Consider the following 24,988-nt stretch of genomic DNA (forward strand, 5'->3'; position numbering starts at 1 on the left):
TATATTTAGACGAGGAATTGTATCTTATGGGTATTGAAGAGCCAATGAATTACTCACAAGCTATAAAGGATCGAAATTGGAAGATAGTTATGGAGAAGGAAATGAAGTCAATTGAAATAAACAACACCTGGAAAATGACTGAATTGTCTCCTGGGAAGAAATCGATAGGTCTGAAGTGGATCTACAAATTAAAGAAGGATGTTGAAGGAAATATTGTTAAGTACAAGGCGAGACTTGTTGCAAAAGGGTATGTTCAAAAATATGGAGTTGATTTTGACGAAATTTTTACCCTAGTAACGAGATTGGAGACTGTGCATTTACTGCTGGCTTTGGCAACAAAATATGAATGGGAAGTTCATCACTTTGATGTGAAGACATTATTTTTAAATGGTGAAATAAGAGAGGATGTTTATGTAGAGCAACCTGAGGGATTCGTGAAAGGTGGCAGGGAGAACTTGGTGTATAAATTGATGAAAACATTGTATGGTCTTCGTCAAGCTCCACGAGTTTGCTACTCGAAGTTGAACTCCTACCTTGAGAGTTTGGGTTTTAAGAAATGTCCCTCTGAACATGCAGTTTACATTAGGAAGGAAGAGGAAGAAAGGTTGATTGTTACGGTTTACGTAGATGACCTGTTGGTGACTGGGAGCAGTGTACGATTGATCGAGAAGTTCAAAATTGAGATGAACCAGCGTTTTGACATGACAAACATGGGCAAGTTGAGTTACTATCTGGGAATCGAGGTACAACAGGAGAGGGATGCATACAGTTGAAGCATACAGGTTATGCAAAGAAGATCATTGAGAAAGCAGGGATGAAGGGCTGTAATCCATGTAAGTATCCCATGGACCCGAAGGAGCAACTTGTTAAGGACGAAGGTGGCAAAGCAGTGAATGACACAGAGTATAAAAGTATGATTGAAGGACTGAGGTATTTAGTACACACTAGGCCAGACATTGCTTTTTCACTTGGCATAGCAAGCAGATTCATGGAGCGTCCAACTGAGTTACATCGAAATGCTGTCAAAAGGATTATTAGATATGTTCAAGGCACATTGCATTTCGGTTTGGTATACACTAAGGATAGTGGAAACAATATGTTAACAGGTTTTGCTGACAGTGATTTGGCAGGTAGCTTGGACGACAGGAAGAGCACTGAAGGTATGTATTTCTACTTGAATGACAGTCTCATTACTTGGGTATCGCAAAAACAACGCTGTGTTGCTCTTTTATCTTGCGAGGCAGAATTCATGGCTGCAACAGCAGCCACTTGTCAAGCTATATGGATCCAGAATGTGTTGAACCAGATAACAGATGAGAAGATAAGTTCGGGTGGTTTTGTGTGTTGATAATAAGTCAGCGATAGATTTGGCAAAGAATCCAGTCTTTCATGGAAGGAGCAAGCACATTCATGTTCGTTATCATTTCATTAGGGAACGCGTGGAGCAAGGGGAAATCATCTTGAAACATGTTAGCAGCGAATGTCAGAAGGCAGATATCCTAACAAAAGCCATGACTACACTCTAATTTGAGAAAATGAGAAGACTACTTGGAATCGAGAACTTGTCTGGACAACTCTAAGATTAAGGGGGAGTAATGTTAGGTTAATCTTGAGTTGGTTTTTGATTTCTGTTGGGTTTTATTTATATTTTGAATAATGTAGAAGTTATCTCTATTATGTCTGTTATAGTAATAGTTGGGATAGCTTGATTTTAGGAAATAGATTGAGGTTGTTTTGGTTTTGAGTTTTTGTAGGGATTGCTGATATGCAAAAGTCATGATTTTTAACATCACAGTTGTAGGATTTTCTATATCACTTGTTTTCATTGAATAAAGACATTAACTCTTTCAAAGTCTAGTTATATTGTTTTCTTTGCTGTAAACCTTATAGTTGTTATATATAAACAATAATGGAGGCTCCCTGCTTTCCTTCTATTGAAGGATAAACTGGTTATTACATGTAATAAAATGAAACCCTGGTAGGCTGTATGCCCTAGCCCAATCCATTCATATATTTTTACTGAAATTTACTAAATTTGATTTCTGTCTTAGATTTAAGGTATTCTTTTAAGTACTAAAATTTGATAAATTTCTTGTCAGTGCGTCAAAGATTCCAAACAGACAATTTTACAAACTGAATTTGGAATACATAAACCTTTAAGAGTAATAGGACCGCAACCAAGAAAAAATATTACCTTAATCAATTTATTACGAGTAAAAATACACTCTATCTATTATATTGGTACCGGGGAAAAATATTATTTTAGCGAGGTTATTATTTTATTTAACAGTACCCACATATAATTTAAACTTGGTACATTTTTATTTCAAATTAAACTATTAACCTAATTTTTTGCTCATATATTATTTAAAATATTTGCATCTTTATTTCCAGTTTTTTATATGCAACATGAATATATTAATATCACTTAAACTATATACATCTTTATTTTCAGTTCATTTTGTTAAATGCAACTTGAATATATAACATTATTTTTTATGTTAATTGTTAGTGAATAAATAAAAAGGGAATAACTTAAAGTTGGGATAAATATTTATAGTTTCATTCTAGGTTGGGCAATATATTATTTATATAGTGTTCAAACCCCTAACATAAAAAAGAAATAGTTTTGTCTTTTCTACCTATGTACATAATTGTAGCTTCTTACATGTTTGGGAGAGGGGAGTCCCTAGCACTAGATGTACGGGAAACTATTAGACCTATAGAATCAAATATTAGTGGGGTGGCAAAAACAAAGATAAAAGGGGAAAACTAAAGACAGAGTCACCGATCCATGTAAACAAGGAGGACCTTTCATGATGGATTGTAGTAAAAAAATCAAAAGGAAACGCGTAGGAGGGGCCTTCTAGATGGAAGAATTGGGAAAAAAAATATAAAAGCTTTATTTAACAATTAACGGTGAGCTCACTTGACCTGACTGTGACCGGAAACTAATTATATTTTAATTTTTTTTTGTAAATTTGATTTGATAGTATTTGTTTATTTACAATTTTTTATATAAAATATTAATTTTAAACCATACAATTATAATACATAAAAGAAAATTAAAATCTTAAATATTAAAAATTAGAGAGAGTATTACGGTAGTCCCTCTCACAGCAACCAAGAGGCTTAAGGCTTTTCTTGCAAGCTCTAATGCCAATTTCCCATTAGAACACTACAAATTACTTACTATATACTCCCTCCTTTCCATTGGATAGTGTACGTACACTGTTTGCACGTATTTCGAGATTTCAATAAAGTATCGTTTCATAATGTTTTTTCTTAATTTTTTTTCGAATAAAAGTTTAAACATGAAACTTTTTTTCAGATTTTTTTCAAAAAAAAAATATTATGGAAGTATACTTTAAACGAGTATTGAAAAACGTGCCGAAAAGTAACGTAAACAATCCAGTGGGAGAGAGGGAATATACATGAGGGCTGCAAAATCGAACTTACTTTAAATAATGAAATTTAATGCAGTAGCTGAACTTTTATGTTATTTTCGGAGGAGGTTATTAATTTAACTAGTGGGTATGCGAGTTTATTTATTAAAAAAAAATACAGAATTAAGACAGTACCTATGCAGAATTTACTTATTAAGAATATATATAAAAATTGAGTTACATATAGGTGAGGGGGTGGAAGCTTAAAATAACAAAGCTCATAGTCAAAGGCAGGATTGACGCGCAGAAGACTTGAAGTCGATTATTATTACCCCGTGCTAACTTAGAAATTTCTGGGGGATTATTAACTTAGACCATGTTTGTTTTGGGATTATACTCCAGGAGTTAACTAATTCAATCGTTATATGAATTAAAAAAAGTTATATTCTATATTTATTTGTAAGAGTTAAGTTTGTAGGAATTAAGTTTATGGTGTATTTCCCATAACTTATCTGAGATTGTAACATTTATACATTTAAATGTATAAAGATAAATTTGTAAATTGAGGATAAGTTAATATTATTTACAGAAATGACAATATATGAGGAGTTACCCGTCATGTCCATTTTTCTCTTAAGTTTTAATGATTGAATTAATTTTTTTGAAGTTTTATCGAATTATTGTTTTGAGTGATAGTGATTGAGATTGAACTATAATTTTTTAAATTTTTTAATATTATTTTGTTTCAAATGTGTTATAACAAGGGGATTATATTTTTTTTTTTAAAAATGATTTGTTACTATAATTCTTGGATTTTGGATTATACAGTTTTCTTCAATATTTGACACATATTTAAGTGGAATAAAAAATATACTAGCATAATTTATTTTTAAAATTTCTTTTTTTTATAATAAATTTCAAGTACCAATTTTTTATTCAGAAGAAAAAATAAATTAAGATACGTTATAAAGAGCATTTACCGCTCCCGGTTCCTATGCATACTTTCTAAGGGGACAGAGGGAGCAGAGGGAGTATTAAAATGGCAAAAAGGGGCGACAGACTGGCAGAAAGAATAAACATGATAGTCAAAAGCATGATCCAGGCGTGGAAGAGTTGAACATTGTTGACTTGTTGCTGACAAATAATTTTTTTTTATTTTTTAATAATTATTTTAATATTAAAAATATCCAGAAATAACAAATATAATTATAAAATATTAACATATATTTGAGTATCTATAAAGTTACTAATGTAAATGAGTATTACGATGGTATTCAGTTGTTACTATCAACTAACTTTAATTTTACATTCAAGTTAAATGTATATTAGTATAATAAATATATTTTAAATTTTATTATATTTAATTGATAAATGAGAATGCCATTTGCCAAAAAATATGCCTATAAACATGCCTTCACGTAATCTCATGACAGGTACCCTACTGAGAAGGGGACATTTTAGGCTCTTAAAAATACAAATGATTCATCGATTATTGGCTGGATGATTCATTGAAGCCAGTATTATTGGCCGGAGGACTTTACTAATTTTCCACAGATTAATATTAATATAACTCAATAGAAAGGGAAAAGAAATACTATGACCAGCTAGCTATCTTGTTATTTATAGATCCACATTCACGTATAATGCATTATACATTGAGAGGAGATGGGTGTAAAGTTGTTGATACAGATGTGGATAATATTGCTAGTCATGTTAATGTTCATAGAAGGAGCATTTACACAGAATACTACTAATAGGTCTTTAGCACTGCCTGGATGTGAAGAAAGATGTGGCAGCCTGGTGGTTCCTTACCCGTTCGGAATCGGACCAAACTGTGCAGCTAACGCCTCAATGGATATATCATGCGACAGCTCTTTTAATCCGCCAAAAGCTTTCTTAAACAGCCTTTCCTACTCCAACTACGAGGAGAGTAAAGCACTGGAGGTGGTGAAAATATCAGTAGAAGCAGGAACCATTCACATCAACTATCCGATTACCAAAGACTGTACCATTAATACTACTTCTTCTAGCCCTATTCTTGATCTAGATCCGCCCTATACATTCTCAAACACTGAAAATCGATTCACTGCCATGGGCTGCGACTATCTTGCTTTATTATATTCATTCACCAAAACCAAATCGACTCCCAACGATTTCGTCCAAACTGGAGTTGGAGGGTGCGTACCAAGTTGCGATGCATCACTAAAAAAAGACAATAATTGTTTGGGGATTAATTGCTGCCAAATACAATTCCCGGCATCCCTGTGGTCTGTCAATCCATCATTGAGCTCAGACTGCACCGACGAGCCCAGGTACATTTAGCTATCCAAGTGCTCCCCCGTCCCTCCACTAGTATGCTCCATATTCAGTACAACTAAAATTTTAATATACTAGCCTAAAATCAGTGAAATGCATTTTTATATAATTTTTGAATTTAATTTCAAGTAAAAATTTGAAACTCTGAAATTTATTTATTAGAAATTTTTGATAATATGATTTGATAATTATTTTAAATATTCATGTGTAGATATTAGTGAAATTTTAGTTTTTTAAAAAATATCACTGATCCAAATATTTAGTTTTGTTAAAATTTACAGGCGTGTTTACAAAAAATAATTATGTTTTAACTAAAAGATAAATTTTAACTCACATCAATAGTAAAAATGAATTATCTTTATTTTGGTATACCGAACAAATCTAACTAATTACATTCAAATTTATTTTCGTTTAATTTTTTAAAACCCGGATCAATGATAAAAAGTTAATGTATCAATAATAAAAAATTTATGTGGGCTCGAAGAAGAGTACATATTATTTTATTTTAGCTGGTATAGTTATTTTCTTATTTTAATTTTCATTTATCATGAATCAATTATATAATTTTTTTAACCCGAATGAATAGTATATATTGATTTATTTTTGTCCGACGCAGTTATACTAACTAAGTAATCATCTCTATTTTCATTATATTAAAATGGTTTGGATATTATAAAAATTGAAAAAATCCCGTAAATTATATAAACCCAAAAATTTTACGGACATATATGCAATCAAACTTTCAATATTTCGGTTATTAGGGTCGGATCCCAATTATCCCACAATCCTAAGCATACATACCTAACAATGAATAGGTAACCTAACAATGAATAGGTAGACTTTAATTTTTTTTTAACACGGATCAATAATATAATAATTACCATTAATTTAAATTTAATTTTAATTTTAACGGAGATCAATAATATACATTATTTTGTTTTAGCCTTAGGTCCGTTATATCAACCATCTAATTAGATTTAGTTTATTTTTTATTTTATTTTAGCTATACTTAAATATTATTTTTATTTTAAGACGAATAGATAATATATTTTTGTTTACTCAGATGATATTATATCGACCAACGCATTATGTTGTAGTTTGGTTTGATAAAATATTTTTTAGCTAGATCGGTAGTATTTATTATATTGTTTTAGCCTGAGAGAGCAAATCTTGGTTTTAGTCTGAATCCGTTATGTCAACCAAATCCAGTTAATTATATTTAGTTTTTTGTTTAATTTCATTTTAGTCTGAAATGAATATTATTATGTTTTAGACCGAATTGATAATATATAGTTTTATTTTAGTCTAATGACATTATATTTGTCAAACAAATTTACTTTCAATTTATTTTGTTTTAACTCGTTTATTTTTTTGTTTTAGCCTGATAACATTATATCGACCAAAAGAATTTGCTTTCAAATTTTTATCAGTCTTTATTATTTTATTTTAAACCGGGGATGCAAATCCAACTAATAGTACGTAATTTATTTTTATTTTTTATTTAGGATTGGATCAATAGTATAATTTTATTTAATATTATATATTATTTTGTTTAAATCAAAACCATTAGACATATTATAATTTTATTTGTATTTATATAATTATATTATGAATAGTAATCTATTTATGAGAGTATTTTATTTTAAATATTACTATATTTACGGTGACCGGACCGACTACCGACCAAATTTTCATTGATTCGTCTTTAGTATAATTATATAGATTATTAATTGGAAGTATTTTAACATTATTTTCATTATATTTAACATCCATTGTAAATTATGGATATACAATATTATATTAGGAGTGGTCCCACATCGTTTGTGGCGGGGACATATTACTAGCATATAAGCAGTCAGTTAACTCCATTGATATGAGGTCTTTTGGGAGGTGCCCAAAAATAAATTCGTACGGGCTCGGCCCAGAGCGAATAATATCATACTAATGTGCGTTAGACCTGCTCAGCAAGCCCAACAAGCGGTGTCAGAGTTTTAGGTTATAATGGTCCAAAAACAATCTCAGACGGGCTCCCAGAATGAATTTAGGAGGAGGCAGATGGGCTATCCAGTATAGGTTAAAGGAAAAGGCAGGTGACCCTTCCAGTTTGGGCCTAGGGGGAGTTAGAAAGTCAGAAGTATTCCAGTATGGGTCAAGATGGGGCCATATCACACTATTCGGCACATGTCGAGCCCGATGTGTGACGGGGGAGATTGTTAGGAGTTGTCCCACATCATTTGTGGGAGGGACATATTGCTAGCATATAAACAACCATTTAACTCCATTGGTATGAGATCTTTTCGGAGGTGCCCAAAACCAAATCTGTGCGGCTTACCCCAAAGCGGAAAATATCATACTAATGTGAAGTTAATGTGAAGTTGTGTCTGCTTAGAAAGCCCAACATATTAACCAATATACTATTTAAAAAATTTTAATATAAAAAATGAATTTAAAGTGCTTCTTTTGTACAAGTCATGTTAGGTGGCATGCCAACTTATAATGGATGGCCAGTCGTTTATAAGAATTATGATATGCTTCACTTATTATTGGTGACTAATATATATATATATATATATCTCTGTTATAGAAATCGGCCGATTTTTCAAAAATCGTCGATAAATCGCTCAAAAATCGGTCAAAAATATTGATCCGATTTGACCGATTTCCGATAAATCGCCGATAAATCTTCCGATTTTTTAAAAATCGTCCGATAAATCGTAAATCAGTACCTCAACTGAATAATTCCGATTTCCGAAATCTGTAACACTGATATATATATATATATATCTAAATTAGTCACCAACAATAATATATATATAGACATGCACAATTAATACCGATCATGTCTAGTCGATTATATATATATATATTGAGTAGGCATAATCGGTGATAATTGTGTATGTCAATATTGACAAATCTCTATTCAGTTATAACTCAGAATAATTTATCTTTTGGCAGCTTATTGTGTGTTTATTGTATGTTAAAAATGGGGTCATCAAGTAACCTAGTCATGTGAGTTTTCCTCGTGGGAGTTCAAATTCTTTTCTTGACGAGTTAAAATCAAACTTTTCCTGATGAGTTAAAATCAAACTTGATACTTTATTTGTCAATTAATCAAAAAATATTATTCATGAAAAGTTTCTCCATGTCAAATCTGATCAAGTTGGAATTGGCCATGAACATTTTCAACAATCTTCTGACGTGTTTAAAAAGATAATATAGGGTTGCCTTCTAATGAGACCGTGAGATTGGTGATTACTGTAGTTGAAAATGATGATTTTTTGAAAAGTTAAAATTCCGAGATCAGTAAATTGATAATTTCATGCTAATCAAAAATTTTAAATTTTGTAAAATCATCAATTTTACAATAAAAATCACCGATTCTCTAAGTTTTAATTTTAAAAAATCTTAAGCTTGAGTAAAAATATATATATATATATATATATATTAGTTATACTATCCTTTATTTTATTGATCATTTGGTCAAGTCCAATGATTCTCTTGTTCTTTATTTATATATATATATTAATATTTCAACCGTAGTATAATAAAATTTAGAAAGCCTAAAAATGAGCTCTTACAATTACTTATGGCATGTTTGAAGGATTACTTCTTACAATTCTATACTTCTATACTAAAAGTGAAATAATGAAAATTTGGTTGTTCGTCGATTGATTATCGTAATTATAATATAATATCATTATGCTAAAATAAAATATTATATATCATTCATTCGATTTAAAATAAATAACATTCACCCAGAACTAAAATAAAATTAAAAATAAACTAATGTAATTATTAGCTGAATCCGGTAGATACAATGAGTCTTGGGCTAAATTTTTTTTAATATTAATATATGCTAAAATAGAAGTTGGAGCTTCATTCCCAGTAGCAGCAACTATATAGGAATTGCCTTTTCAGCTTCAGCTACTTCTCCCATTTGATCCTCGTAGCTTCCCTAGCGGCATCCTCACCATGCCTGGACCAGTACAAATTAGGAGAGACATCAATGGTCGACTTCATGAAGTCCTTCACTCCGTTGGCCCATCCATTCTTGTACTTTGCCTTCTTGGCTTTCAAAAGCACGGCTTTGTTGTTGTCCACCACCGATTGAAGCTTGGAAATCTTCAGCTCAAGCTCGTGCCCATTTTTGGCATGGTCAGCAGTTTCCTCCCATTTCTCCTTCTCAAAGGAAGCAATGGCCTTGGTCATCTGTTCAGACTCCTTTAACAATCTGTCTTCAGAAGCCCTAATCTTATGCAGCGTCTCAGTAGCTCCTTTCCTATCGTCATCCCGGGACTTTAAGATGGACTTCAACTGTTGCACCTCTTCAGATAGCTTCTGATCCACACGAACAACTTTAGTGATCCTCTCCCCGTTCTTAAAATGAAAAAATAGACTTTGTGCGTTGGCTATTGTGAAAAGAGGTGCAACTTCCACATATTTAATCTTGTCCCATTTGGCAATCGTCTCATCAGGAATATGGTATTTGAGGATCTCAGTGAGTACATGGAGCTTCCCGGTGCTCTCAAAAACTGTACCACTCCTCTACCTTTTTCTGGACTTGGAAACCGAAGCTCTTACTTAATCAAGTGCGGCCTTGGAAAGCTTCATTTTTGAGGAAGTCCTAATTTTTTCCATGGTTGAGGAGGAGTGGGGAATCATGGAGATGAGGGAGACCTCAATAGGACCAACATCTTCTTCATCCGAGCAAATATCTTCATACTTGATTGTTTGTTTGATGCCAGTATGAACTCCAGAGGCCATTTCTGTAGAAACAAATCATAAGGAGGTGTCAAGAGATAGAATAGGTATTGTTATAACAATTTAAGATGATTATAATGAAGCAATAAAGAAAACATAAAGGCGCTCGCATAAACCTAAGATCTGTGAGGTCCCAGCTTCATCAGCAGGACCTCCATTGGAAATAAAACCATAGTCTGTCAAGTTTTCTTCGGTCAACAAACCCGAACCATCCCATAGGCTGTATGATAGGGTAATTGCCTTTTAGGCACGCTTTAACAAAATACCTGTAAAGGGTCATGACGGGGTATCTACATACACAAGTACGAGGATAACGAGTTAACAAAGAAAGAAAGATGAACCTGTTAGATGTCTTTAGATGGAAAGTAGGTTTTACAAAACTTCTTGGGATGTAAATTGAAATATTTATTATATGACAGACAACCGTAGCAATACAAAAAGTGTTGCTATCACCCATACATTCCTTTTTTATATCCACCAATGCACTTACCCTTGTGCACACCCCATCCATCTAGGTAAAAGCTATCTGAACCTTTTACCGATAGTTTGAGTTGGTAGAAGTAGTAGCCTAGCTCGTACACAGATAATATGGCCTCAAACCACATTGCCATTCTATAGGAGTTGGGAGTAAGTTATAAGAGAGACATATTGAATCTGGCTAGAACTTCTACCAGAAAGAAGTGCAGGGGCATGGTTAGACCTACCCTAAAGTGGTGAGCTGATAAAACAACATCGGGGATAGCTTGCTGATGACCAAAGTTGTTGAATCTATGACAACGTTCACTCTTTGAAGAAACGACCAATTGACATCCAGGGTAACAGTAAGCTAAGAGATTGGCCAGTTTTACTCCATTCATGGAGGTATTCATACTTTCACACAGCAGGACGGTGTTTTTGGAAGCAATGGAGTTGGTGTTGGTTTCTGTGGCATCATTATTAAGGTTCTCAGGGCCAGGTTCTATAGCTAAACATGGATTAGGTACAAGGATGTGAAAGGAAGGTTGGCTACTTTCATTTTTCTCGGAGGTGGTCCAGTTTTTGTGGTCAAGGTCTGTGTCTTTAAGATGGGATGATGAGGAGGAATGTCTAGTTATAATCAAAGTACGCTCATGGTTAAATACTTTAACTTTAGACCTGATCCTGAAGCTGACAGTTTGAGGAAGTACAGAGGGTGTCGAGATTTTGTCAACAGGTTCACTGGGGAGACCTCATTCATGGAAGACTGGTGGGAGCTAGCTGCAGCCGATCCGCTTGACATCTGCAAAAGTGCAAAGCAGAGTAAGCAAACCGTGAGCTGATGCCCTTTAAGAACAAAGGGAGATGAAAGGATCAAGGTGTTATTATGGGATATACCTAAATCTCAATCTAATTACTACTTGGCAGCATATAAATTCGTAACATGTCTTTGGATTCTACCAGCCTATAGAGATGGTGATGGATCTGGGCGTATAAGCAATTGATCAAACAGTTGGGGGAGTTGCAGATAGACCGCAAGGGTCAATATTATTGAGGTTACTCAGAGTGGGGACAAGACCATGTTCAGGTCCATATACTCATCAAAAGCTACATTAGTCTAACGAGGCTATGAGGTTTAAGTGAATGAATACCACACCAACATACCCAGAACTAAAGGTGAACGATTTAGGCATTGCAAACAAAAAACAATAACGGAATCGTGACTAAGCCTAAAGCATGCATCAACATAAAAATTAAAACAATCAATGCGTATAGACTCATGTGCGCAAATAGGGCATATGAAGATGGTTGTGTGTATGCGGGGAGGTAAACAGACACATGGCAATGATGGTACGAGAAACTGTCAAATGACATGTTCAGTTATGCGGATAAAAAAACAAAAAAAAATATGGCATCATAACAAATTAAGCATAAAGGTGCAAATTGAAGTTATGTAACACATGGATTCATGAAGGCAGGTGTATATACCTCAAGATCTAGCAGCGTGCATTCACTATAAAAATCCAAGGAGCATATAAAGGGAGCATGCAAAAAGGGTTTGGATAGCTATAAAGGAATGGGAAGATCTTTACCTTGATCGAGTAGTTGGGGTGAAAGGTGAACGGAGAAGTTTGTTTCACCGTGAACTTCACCACCTTTAGGATCATGGAAGGATGCGTGGATGGAAGAGTGTTTAAGGTGTATAAGTAATTGGAGAGCATTAAAAGAGAAAAGTGGGGTAGACTTGGTGTTTATATAGGCGCGGAGAATCGAGAGGTTGTTGTACACGCGACATCTTCTCATTTGCTGAAACATGGAGACATTGAAAAATGTTGTGGCTATTCGTGTTCTTTGAGGATCCGAAAATGGATAATCTTGAGCTAAGTTGCATTATTTTTAATTAAGGAGGCTTATTCACTACTGGCTTTAAAAAAATCTGTTTGGATAAATAATTCATCTTATTATTAATTAAGAGGTTTAATTCGGTAAGGTGTAAAGAAGGTTCAGCTATTAAAAAAGGAACATGCCAGAAATGGCTCGTGTGGTTGAACCTAAATTGTGGGGAGTTACACCATCTCCGGAATATTCAAGGAGTGTACCGAGATTTGCGCTGGAGTCAGAAACTCCAAGGGGGGAGGTTTGTTTTTACGAAGGTTAGAAGTTTTAAAGGAAGACGAATGAACATGTATCTAGGTTCATTTTTGGAGCCGGAGCTCTAAGAAATAGGTTAAGTAGCATAGAGAGAATTGGTCAGGTCCTTGGTTGAATATGAAGCCTTTTAAAGGAAAATATGAGGATGTAATCTTGGAACATGAATTCTAGGAAGGTAGATAACTGGAACATGAGGGTTATTATTAGGTTCATGGCTAAACCTAAGGATGTTGACATAAAGGTCTTAAGGTACATTCGAGAAGCAAGAACTTTAAGAAATTAAACAGATAGTATTATTGGTTAAAAGGTTATTCTGGTTCCTCTTGTATTCAATACTACAAGGAACCGGGGTAGTTATTGTGACCAAAATCTTACATGAGCTAAAATTAAGGCTCATGAAAAGATTGGGATTAATTGGCACGGAATATGGTGGATTTTATTATGGATTTGGCCCAAATGTTCATGGCTTTGGAGGTACCTGCACTAAGGTGCATGGCTCTTGGTAAAACAGTAGCTAACCAGGAGGTTCAGCGGGCTGTTGGCAGGTCTTTATGACCATGGAAGGTGCTCGAATGCATCAGTAATAAGTCCATAATGGACTGGTGAGGTGATGGAAGCACCTATATGGCTGGAAAGGATAGTGATGTGCTTATGCAGGAGCATCAACGTACCTCTGGTAGCAGAGTTGTGTGTTCAATTAGGACTGTATCTCTTAGAATGAAGGTGAACAGTTCCTATCTTAATGAAATGGATTTCTAGTGGGATTCTATCACCGTAAGGCGTGATGAAGATTAATAAATAAAGGATAAATACATGATTTCATGATAAACATGTCTCAATTTTGGATTAAAATAGGTTTCTACATGTCCAACTGCACTTGGACACTAGAATCTCACTTGGAAAGAGGTAGGAACTGGTTTGACTTATCATAAACGTGGATTATTGGCCAAAGAATTGAGTCAACCCTATAGAACTAAATTGAACTTATCCCTCTATATAGAGTGTGTAGGCAATTGACAAAGGGGTCCGAATATTTACTTTCTACACATATTGGCATGTGTAACTATTGTGATTATTTTTCAAGTACATTTGGCCGGAATTGAAAAGGCATTTCTCGACCATTTTACTTGGATCTTTGTTGACTCAGTTCATTAATCATACACCATTTCAGCTTTATATTTGCAGTTGAACCTCTATTCAGCAGCTGCAACAGCCACATTATTACTTGAAAACTAAGGTTATTCAAGCAAGATTATTCCGGGATGTTATAATAAATTTTTTCTGATAACATAACAAATTTCTTAAATTTCAGCTGAAGATGCAAGTTATAATGACAAATAGAGAGACCAACTTACTAATTTTGTACATTAACGAATTCCTGAAACTACAACTTTACAAATTTCGATCACTACCAATTCCAAAATGCTCATCTCGTTTATTGGGTTGTCTTATTAATTAGTACAGGTATGCATTCATTGTTGAACTGAGCTGGTTTAAAAAGCTGAAAGATATTTACAATGTGCAAACTATGGAAACAGTTCCTGCGGTGCTGGATTGGACAACGGGAAGCGACTGTCGATTCTCCACTAATCACACCTTGTGTGGAGTGAATGCTTTATGTACAAACCTAAGCTTGTGTTCTTGTACAGAGGGATACGAAGGAAATCCTTACTTGCCAGATGGATGTCAAGGTGAGTGTATGTTACTTCATCAACTTACACCTGATGTTACAAAAAAATTCATAAATAAAACATTGGAATAATCCTGAAAATAATTATGACCATAATAACATTTTCAGTTACTAGTTGATTTTTCTTCTGCGAGGATGTAATTCACACTAATAACTTGCAGATGTGCGTCTGATATGATTTTTGAATGTCAGATATCAATGAATGCACATTCAAACCAGGAAGCTCTCTCAAAAGAAACAGATGCCAACATAACTGTAACAATACACCAGGAAACTACACTTGCTCATGCAAAGATGGGTGGCTCCTTGCTGACAATTATAAGTGCGTGAAGTTAGAGGTTGTTGATCACAGGATCAAGAAAGTTGCAATCGTAGCAATAATAGGTACTTACGCTCTGATAATTTTCCAGAATTTTTCATGACTTAATGTGGCAGAAAGGCTGTGTAAAATTACAGGTTATGTCACTTTACCAGTACAAGATTATAGATTTGTCAAGTTCACATTGAATATAACGAGTAGAAAGATAATTTCTGCACAACGAAGAGTATAATGTATTTATGTCCATTTTAGTTTAAAGTATGGGTCATGTTCCCAGCCAACGTTGGATGGGATACACCTTCCGCGCATTATGGGAGCTGTAAGGGCATTTTCATAATTTCACTGCCCGCTGCAATGTTTAATGAATCAATGATAAACATTGCAGGAGTCTTTGATCTGGTCTGTTAACTTTTAATGTAGTTTCCACATAAGATTGTACATAATAGAAAAATTAAACAGGGCAGATCATAGTACTTAACCTCAACAATAAAATAATAGTTAATGTGGCGAGGACTGAGGATAAAGGTTTCAATTTTTTACTTCTGCATACGAAGATCTTGTCGTTCAAATGTTTTCTTATTGGAATTGCATATAATCATGTAATGGTTCTAGACAAATTGATGTACTAACACATAGAAGTTATCTGCTAAATTCTTCATTATATTCAACATCTCTGTACTCTTTTAGATATGATCTGACCTCTTTCATCTTGATCGAGACTGTAGCCACTTGTGCTGCTCTAGGGGTGCTGTTGGCTGCTACATGGTGGTTGTACAAAGAAATAAGACGAAGAATTAAATGTAAACTGGAGGAGAAGTTCTTTAAAAGGAATGGGGGTTTGCTATTACGTCAACAAGTATCTTCTAGCCAAGGCATGGTGGAGACGACCAAATTGTTTACTACAAAGGAATTGGAGAAGGCCACTGACCGCTATAATGTAGATCGAATCGTGGGACAAGGAGGACAAGGTACTGTCTATAAAGGAATGTTGACCAATGGAAGAATAGTAGCAGTAAAAAAATCCACGATAGATGATGAAAGCAAACTCGAACATTTTATTAATGAGGTTGTAATTTTGTCACAAATAAACCACAGAAATGTAGTAAAGCTACATGGATGCTGCTTGCAAACAGAGGTCCCTTTACTGGTTTATGAGTTCATTCCTAATGGAACACTTATGCAATATATCCATGAGGATAATGAATACTTTCCGCTTACATGGGATGTCCGCTTACGTGTGGCCACAGAAGTTGCAGGAGCACTGTACTATTTACACTCTGTTGCATCGACTCCAATATATCATCGAGATATTAAGTCAACAAATATACTTCTAGATGAAAAGTACATAGCAAAAGTGGCCGACTTTGGAACTTCAAAATCATTTTCTATTGATCAAACTCACATGACTACAAGAGTACAAGGTACATTCGGATACTTGGATCCCGAATACTTTCAGTCAAGCCAATTTACTGATAAAAGTGATGTTTATAGCTTTGGGGTGGTTCTTGTTGAGCTTTTGACAGGACATAAACCAATCTTGGCTGCAAGACTTGATGATGAAGCACGAGGTTTAGCAACACTTTTTTTATCGGCAATGGAAGAAAATGGTTTATTAGATATTATTGATTCACGGATCATTAACGAGGGAAAAAGGGAAGAGATGATAGCATTTGCTAACATTGCATATAGATGCTTGAACTTGAACGGGAGGAGAAGGCCAACAATGAAACAAGTTGTAGTGGAGCTAGAGAGTATTAGAAATACACATGAATCACCTACTGTTCAACAAAACTTTGAAGAGGTCGAATATGGAAGACATGAACTGAATGCCACATGGGAGTCGGACTTTACTTCATCTTCTATAAGTTCCACCGGATATCACAGTCTCAGTGTTGACATACAGCCGCTTGTGACAAACCAATGATCTCAAGACGTTTAAAGGAAAATGTGTGAAGCCCTGTCTTTGAATTTTTGAATATTTTAGATCTTTTGTTGATGTATGAATTGGTTGTGAAGTCTAGGACAGACTGATGTATAAAGTGTTTGCATTGCGCATAGATGCCTGAACTAAAGTAATTAAGTAATTCACATCCCGTAGATCATAACTTTAGCCACAACCACCTAAACACGATATATGCAGCAGACTAGAAAGAAATAAGTACAAGTACGAAAAATAATCTTATTGTTATATACTATAGATACTAAAGCAGCATCAAATATCCACTACAAGCACATTTTAAAGTAAAATCTGGCCTAACAAGTATTACACATTGAGGTACATAGGCTCAGCCATTGTAATCAACACAGTAAGCACAACAATATTCTGTAGTCAATAAGAGTCATAAGTTGAGGCCAGTGTAGCTAGTTCAAATACTCATATTACCAAAACCACCACAGAAATTGCGCAGAAAATATACTTCCATGATCTGAGGAAATTGATTAAATAAATGAAGGCCAGGATAAACATGACTTAATTCAAACAGTCAACTGTCAACTTATGGTAAGAAATTAGACATTAGATTATCATCCAACGCCCACAAGTTAATCTTGTATTCATTATGATTATAGAGAGTAATAGGACCACTAGGATTATATCCAATCTGCTTAGAGATAATAACAGCAATAGAATCATTGAAGCTGGTGATTGTAGCACGAGCATCATATACATTGTAATTGTTGATCTTAGCCTCAAAAGTTCGAACAGGGTAGTTAATAGCAGGAGATTTAAGCACCTCATTGTTTAAATCAAAAGTGATGGTACAGAAATTCATGTTCTCCAACCAACCATAGTTCCTAGCAGAACCAACAATTTTGTTTGAACATTGCCTTACTGTTTAGTTAAGACGAGTAATAAGTTGACGCGTACTCAGGTTGATGAGTGCAGTTGAATCCCCAACTACTCCATCTCTTCCGTCAAAACTACGAGTGTGGACAATGTGAACCTCTTCTTGTTTCTCTGTGATTTCCAGGTGAGATTTAGCGAAATGAGGGCTCGAAATCAGGGCCAGCCAAGTTTTCGAAACAGATTTGAAACCAACTAAAGTCTTTGCATCAAGGCGTAGGAGTATGTTAGTTACCATTTCCTCAGGAACATCACCAGTAAATCTGATCATCTTTTCATCTCTTGAACTCATTTTGTTTTTTTTGCTATTTTTAGTTCAGGCTGCTCAACTCCCCTGGTTTCCTTTTATTACATGATAAACCGGGTTATATGTAATAAAATGAAACCCTACACTCCTGAGTCCAGGGTGGGCTGTAAAATCAAGCCCAAATGCTTAACAGAGCACTATGCTGGATCTCGAGCTCGAGTTCAATCGATTCATATACTTGAATAAAATTTAAAAAATTTGATTTCGGTCTTAAATTACCTGCACCCTGCATATAATTTGAGCTATTTACATCTTATTTCAGGAATTAAAACATTAACTTATTTTTTTTGCTCATATATAAATTAAGTTACTTATATCTTTAATTTCAGTTTATTAGTTTCAACTTGAATATTTTTTGTCACAAAGAAAGCATTTTTATTGAACTTTCAAATCAGACACAATTACATGTAAAAATTCAGGGTGTACATCTCCCCTTTTCCACGTACAATCAGCTATAAAACTAGAATGTCTCGCCAAATAGTGAGCCACCTGGATCGCGGATCGTTTCACAAAATGTAGGACTATATTTCTGTCCTTTAACTAGCTCAAGAGCATCTTACATTCTTCCAGAATGCGACCGAGGTATGATAGAGTAGCACTAGAGCACCGAATTCCTTGTACGACAGCTAGGCAATCCATTTCCACTTCTGCTCCATGCCACCCTTTATCTTTTACCCAGATGAGGGCTTCTCTCACTCCCATGGCTTCTGCCAGAACTGGATCAATGGTACCCTGTTTGCAGCTGGATTTTGCTTCCACCAAAGCTCCTTCATGGTCTCGAGCAACCAGAGAATAACTATATCTGTTAGGATCCTAGAAAATTGCAGCGTCAGTATTGACTTTCAGTCTACCAATTTCTGGGCATTTCCAGTGCTCCTTACCATCCGCTTGAGTCATAAACCCAAGAAAGTTGTCGAATGATTTGTCCTGAGCACTCCACCATTGACTGAGAGTAAGCTTTGCTGAGACTACAACTCTATCGAATTCTTCTCCTTTCTGATTCCACACTATTCCATTTCTGTTCTTCCAGATTTCCCCGCATATCATACATGCTATCTGGACGTCTTTTCTTGAGCATATTTCCATTACCAGACTGAACCATGAAAAGAGGTTTGTACATTCTCGATCATCCACCTTTATTCCAGCATAGTTCCAGCACATGCGCTTTAACGACCAAACCTATTTCCATAAACCTGTGTCAGTCTGGGTGATATTCCATTCGTTGGTTAACTGAAGAGTAGCATATGCGCTTTTTGCAGAGTAATTTCAAAATTTTTCCTGATTCCAGAACCATGAGTCGTTTTCGTTTGGCCTCAATGGTATTGTTAAGATTAAATTTGCGTCTCTCTCCTCGAAGATGTCATTGATCAAATCTGTATCCCATTCCAGACTTCCATTAACTATTAGAGATGAAACTATCTTTCCTGTAAGTGCTTCACTTCGAGTGTGTACACATGGGTCGTCAGTATCAGGTAACCACGGATCATTGCTAATACTTACTGACATTCCTGATCCAACTCTGCGAATTGCACCTTTCTTTAACAGTATCTGGGCTTCCATAATGCTTCGCCAAACATAACTTGGGTTCTTGCCAATGGTTGCTGTTAAGAACGAGTTATTAGGATAATAACGAGCTTTGTAAATCTTACTTACCAGACTTGTTTCATTAGCGATCAGCCTCCATCCTTGTTTCCCAACCAATTCTATATTGAAGTCTCTAAGTTTTGGATATTAATATTACTTTTATGTTTCTATTGTGATATTTATTTGGAGTGAATAAATAGAAAGATAATGAAATGCAGTATAACTTAAGCTTAGGATAAATATCTGTAGTTTCATTCCTACTCCATTCCAAGAAAATTAATTATTTAAATTTATAAGAAAAGAATGTACCTTGTCCATCCAACTCATATTTAAGAATCTTGTTTTTGAATCAATCTTGAAAGTAGAATTTAATGTTATAACTTAAAGAATACTAGAAAGTTTACAACAAAACATCCAAAAGAAGGCCAGATCTTCATCCTGCTAAATTAAATCCGGCCAGATCTTCATCCTGCTGAATTAAATTTACGGAGACACATCGTATTTTGAAGATAATGGTTCTCGAAGAGGTGTTATGCACAACCTAATGTCACAGTCTGCAAGAATTTTAAAATCTTGATTCTGCAAAAGTTTCTGTTTCCTCCAGTTGAAGAAAATTATTGTGACTATGATAGTGGAATGATTGAACCTGAGTACTGCCCTCCCCCAGAGATCATGGTTAGCTTAAGGACATGCAACTGAAAGCGAAGAAATGTGTACCATATGATGAATGAGTTTGAAAAGGTACTCACTGAAGTCGAAGTAGAGAAGCTACTTTTCCTGCTGCTACAAGTATACAGGATGGTAATTCTGAAATCTTGTACGAAAAGAGGTGAAGAATGTCAAAGCGTGGAGGAGCTCAGGTCAGCGTGTGCTAGGTGTTTTTCTCTGAATTTTTTGTGTCTCTCTTGCAGATCTTCCCAACAGCACTAAGGTGAGCTCAATTCTTTCATTAAAAAAGTGGGAGGTCAATCCAAAATAAAAATGCTAATAAAAAATGAAAATAGTATAATCCTAAATATAATTTTTTAAAAGTGGTCTCCTTTATTTAATCATCATAATAGGATATTGTTTAGGCGTATTAAACTTTTGACCCTTAAAATAAATGTCTTTGTAGTCATGAACTCCTGAATTCTGCGAGCATATACTTTGACCCCAAGATATATATTTTTATACCCTTTAGCCATTTTTACTGTGACAGTAAAAAATCGGAGGGGCAAAAAAGAGATTTGACCCTCGAGTTATACCGTTATAAGGGTTAAAAGGTATATTTCGCGTATCTTGAGGGTGAAAAGGTACACCATAATATATTTCAAGGGCTAAGAGTTATTTATGTGGCATAGGGATGATTTTGTACCGCATTCAAACAAGAAATTTCCAGATACACAGAGATCATTGTATAATTTGAGCATGAACCTTGAGGGAGTGTTTAATTCCTGCTTCATAAGTCAATTAATAACAAGCAAGCAAGGGGCACAAGTTAGCCTAACAAGCCTTCACTGTTCAGAATGATTATCCATGTCCAAGGCAATGCCCAGAGTTAAAATTATCCTATATATGTACACTCCGGACACACACATTTAAACTTAAAAGAGCCCATTGAACAAAAGCATTCAAGTTTAGCAATGTTTAAACTTCCTATACATTCTCTATATGCCCATGAACATCTCCTATTACCTCCCACACTAACAATCTACACCCAATATTCAACAGAACTGTAAAACAATATTTACCAACAAGAAAACACAGCATAACATAAAATTTTGATACAAGATCGACGTAATAGTTTTCTTCAACAAACTATATTATCCTTGACAAAGAAACTGGACCAGTAAACTAAATTATCATCTGAGGGAAGAATGAGTCGATCAAAGCTTCTTATATATATATTTAAGCATGTATGTTGTTAAATATATGATCTTATTGGGGTTTTCCTCTAATATCTTAAGGTTTTAAATGAGCTGCTTACTCAACATGATATCAGAGCTTAGGGTATCAGAGCTTACGCTAGCGGGAGAACTAAGGTTCGATTTTCAGCCACCAATTTAAAGTGGACACTGAAGGCAAATAATGCCCCAAAGATGGGCGCCGGTGTTCCACTCTTCGACCCATAAACGGGCTTTCGAGTGAGGGGGAGTGTTAAATATATGATCCTATTGGGACCTTCCTCTAATACCTTAAGATTTAAGATGAGCTGGTTACTCAACATATGTTAGTGGCACAGCATACCTTTAATGGTGTTCATTTTTCATTGCCCTCAAAATTGTGTCATTATCGTCTATCATCTGACAAGTTTTCATCATCATCAAGTTCATCTAACTCATTCAATACAGACTGATTGATCTTCTTACGAGATTGTCTCCTATGTTTCTTGGGCTTCAACCTCGGTTCTGCTTGTTTGACACCCAAATCTCCTGTCTTATACCTGCCAACATAAATGAAATCACGAAACTCAGTCAGAACATCAGAGAAAGAATGGGCTCTATGACGAAGTTTTTTTTATTTGCATGTTCGTGCAAAAGAATAACGTATGTGCAAAAGACTACCAATCCCAATAGTCATAGAAGCCATAAATGTGTGTGTTGTGTCTGCGTGTATGCAACATACTATCAATCTAGACATAACCCCCGCTTCCCGCTTGTAACTAGTTGTTTGTACAAGCACGATAACTCAAATTTTGTAACTTTTTGCACTGGTTTTTATCAATTCTTTTATTTGTCAAAGATGTACCTTTTCAAAGGGTACGCTCGCAGAGTTCGGGGATGTATGGACAAAAGCATATAATCTAAGGACCAAAAGGTTAATAAGCCTATTGTTTGTCAGGGTATTATAAACTTCATAGGGAATAAACCAAGAGCAGCAGCCAGGACTTATTGCTGACAGACTTTATCCTCTATGACTGCCCCTAACTGAACATGAAGCAACTACACGGCATGCAAAATCTTTCACATAAGAAACTATGCTAGATATATATATGGTTACCAAATTAACCTATAATTTTCAAGACCAAATAGAAAAAATCCATTCAAAATTCAAACCACTTGTACATAGAAGAACATTACGATTCTCAGTTACCGTACCTATATACATAGAACTAGATGCAACCTACAATTCAAAACCAGGAGAAATCATAACTTTAGCCAGAACCACCAAAACACAATAGGGAGGAGACCAGCAAGCAACATGTATGAATATGAAAAACAATCTCGTCAACAAATATCTACTATATGTTCTCCCAAAGCCTCAACAAGTATCCACTACAAACACAATATCAAATATAATGAGAGACAACTGCACAGACATTGTAATTAACACAGAAAGCAAGACAAAATCCTATTGTTGACAAGAGTTAAAAGTTGAGGATAACATGTAGCAAGTTCAAATACTCATTACCAAAAATACCGAGACAAATATTGCACCTACAAGCTCCAATTGATGTTTCTATACATAATCCTCTACAAAACAATGTCTATGCCCACGAGGTATACTTTCATGCTTTTGAAATCTAGGGAAGTCGATTGATTAAATGCAGAAAAAGATAAACATGACTAAATTCAAATAATCAATCAACCGTGAACTTGTGTTAAGAAATAAAAGATTTGATAATCCCACATGATCTAAAAAAGTATGATAGTTGAAGGGAGTTTATTAGAAGTGGTGTCCTCCTTTCTTTAATCATCATAACAGGGTATCAGGGTATTGTTTCAAGCTTCTTTGCGTGTTTTCACTCTGGTCCTATTTTTATTACTTGGGAGATCGGAGATTCCTACCACTAGATGTACGAGAAGCCATTAGGCCTAGAATCTCTTGTTAACTGGGCTTTTCTAGTCTGGTTAGCCATTAGCATGGTATAATAAACTTCAGACAGAGAATTAACCAAGTGCAGCTAGACCTTGTTCTTTGTGTGATATGAATCAAGAATCTACACTTCATCTCTTCTATGACTGTTCTTATTCCCCTATTGAAAATCTAACCAACTATACCAAGTATTGCATAACAGGACACAATAAAACAAACAAGAATTACAACTGTTCTTATTCCCCCAGGCCATGTTTGTTTAATGGTATTAAACAGGGGATGAGATTATAATCCTTTAAATTTTTCAATCCCATGTTTATTTTGTAAAAAATTAGTGAAGAGTTATCCAAGGATTATAATCCTTTAAATTATCATATCCCATGTTTGTTTTGTTTGAGAAGAGGATAGGACTATAATCCCATCTAATGCTTGGTGGGAGGAGGTATTGTTTTATCCCCTCCTACAAGTCATTTTTTAAAAGATTATAATCCCCCTCATTGTTATCCCATATTAAACAAACGTAGGATTGGAAAATTTAAAGGACTATATTACAATCCCAAGTACTATCCCACAAAACAAACATAGGATAAAGTTTTAAAGGATTATATTCCAATCCTACATTTAATCCTTCCAAACAAACTTAGGATAGAATTATTTAATCCATAGGACTAATTTTGATGAGATTAGTTATCCCCGGATTATTATCCCGGGATTAAAATCCCACGAAACAAACATGGCCCCACTGTATATCTAACCAACTACACCAAGTATTGCATTACAGGACAATAAAACAAACAAGAATTACAACTTCAACTGCATAGCATGCAAAATATTTCACACAAGAAACTATGCAATTATATATATGGTTACTAAATCATCCTATGATTCCCAAGTCCAAATAGAAATTTCTATTTGAAATTCAAACCACTTGTACATAGAAGAAAATTAATGATTCCCAGTTAACGTACCTATATACCTCGAACAGATGCCCCCTACAATTGAAAATCTAACAAGAAAAGTTTGTATTACAAGATCTAAAGCTATATCCTGTAACTCATAATTTTAGCCAGAACCATTAAAATGTAACATGCAGCATACCTTCAAGAAATAGGTACGAATATAAAACAATCTCATTGATTACTGATACGAAGTAGCATAAACCAGTAGCTTTCCGACAGTGACATGTTCTCCTAAAGCCTCAACAAATATTCACTACAAACACGTTAACAAATAAAATCTACCCCAACGAGCATTATACATTAAGAGACATATGCTAAGACATTGTTACAAACATAGTAAGCGGTAAGCACAACACTATCCTGTAGTTCAGAAGAGTCACAAGTTGAGGGTGACGTATATCATGTTCAAATACTAATAACTA

The 24,988-nt window shown here is 34.7% G+C and overlaps 2 protein-coding genes across 3 annotated transcripts; both read left to right on the top strand.

Annotated features, from left to right (window-relative positions):
• Positions 1-844: 844 nt before the first annotated feature.
• On the top strand, positions 845-1,348 carry LOC141679175 (secreted RxLR effector protein 161-like). Its single transcript, XM_074485683.1, has one exon. The coding sequence runs from the start codon at positions 845-847 to the stop codon at positions 1,346-1,348; it is 504 nt and encodes a 167-aa protein (XP_074341784.1).
• A 3,616-nt stretch (positions 1,349-4,964) lies between these two features.
• LOC141677838 (wall-associated receptor kinase-like 22) lies at positions 4,965-17,130 on the top strand. Of its 2 annotated transcripts, XM_074483915.1 has the most exons (5): positions 4,965-5,698; positions 14,535-14,761; positions 14,953-15,144; positions 15,805-16,500; positions 16,603-17,130. In XM_074483915.1, the coding sequence occupies exons 1-5, from the start codon at positions 5,052-5,054 to the stop codon at positions 17,001-17,003; spliced, it is 2,163 nt and encodes a 720-aa protein (XP_074340016.1). In that variant the 5' UTR covers positions 4,965-5,051; the 3' UTR covers positions 17,004-17,130. The 2 variants fall into 2 exon arrangements, with proteins under 2 accessions (XP_074340016.1, XP_074340015.1); XM_074483914.1 differs by having other exon boundaries at positions 15,805-17,130.
• Positions 17,131-24,988: the final 7,858 nt, after the last annotated feature.

Source organism: Apium graveolens, chromosome 8 (assembly GCF_009905375.1).
Source record: "Apium graveolens cultivar Ventura chromosome 8, ASM990537v1, whole genome shotgun sequence".
NCBI classification, from domain to species: domain Eukaryota; kingdom Viridiplantae; phylum Streptophyta; class Magnoliopsida; order Apiales; family Apiaceae; genus Apium; species Apium graveolens.

Coding starts and splice junctions, on each gene's coding strand:
- LOC141679175 (XM_074485683.1), top strand. CDS start 845: ATGGACCCGAAGGAGCAACTTGTTAAGGACGAAGGTGGCAAAGCAGTG.
- LOC141677838 (XM_074483914.1), top strand. CDS start 5,052: ATGGGTGTAAAGTTGTTGATACAGATGTGGATAATATTGCTAGTCATG. Junction 5,699..14,534: donor GACTGCACCGACGAGCCCAG/GTACATTTAGCT, acceptor TAATTAGTACAG/GTATGCATTCATTGTTGAAC. Junction 15,145..15,804: donor TGCAATCGTAGCAATAATAG/GTACTTACGCTC, acceptor TCGAGACTGTAG/CCACTTGTGCTGCTCTAGGG.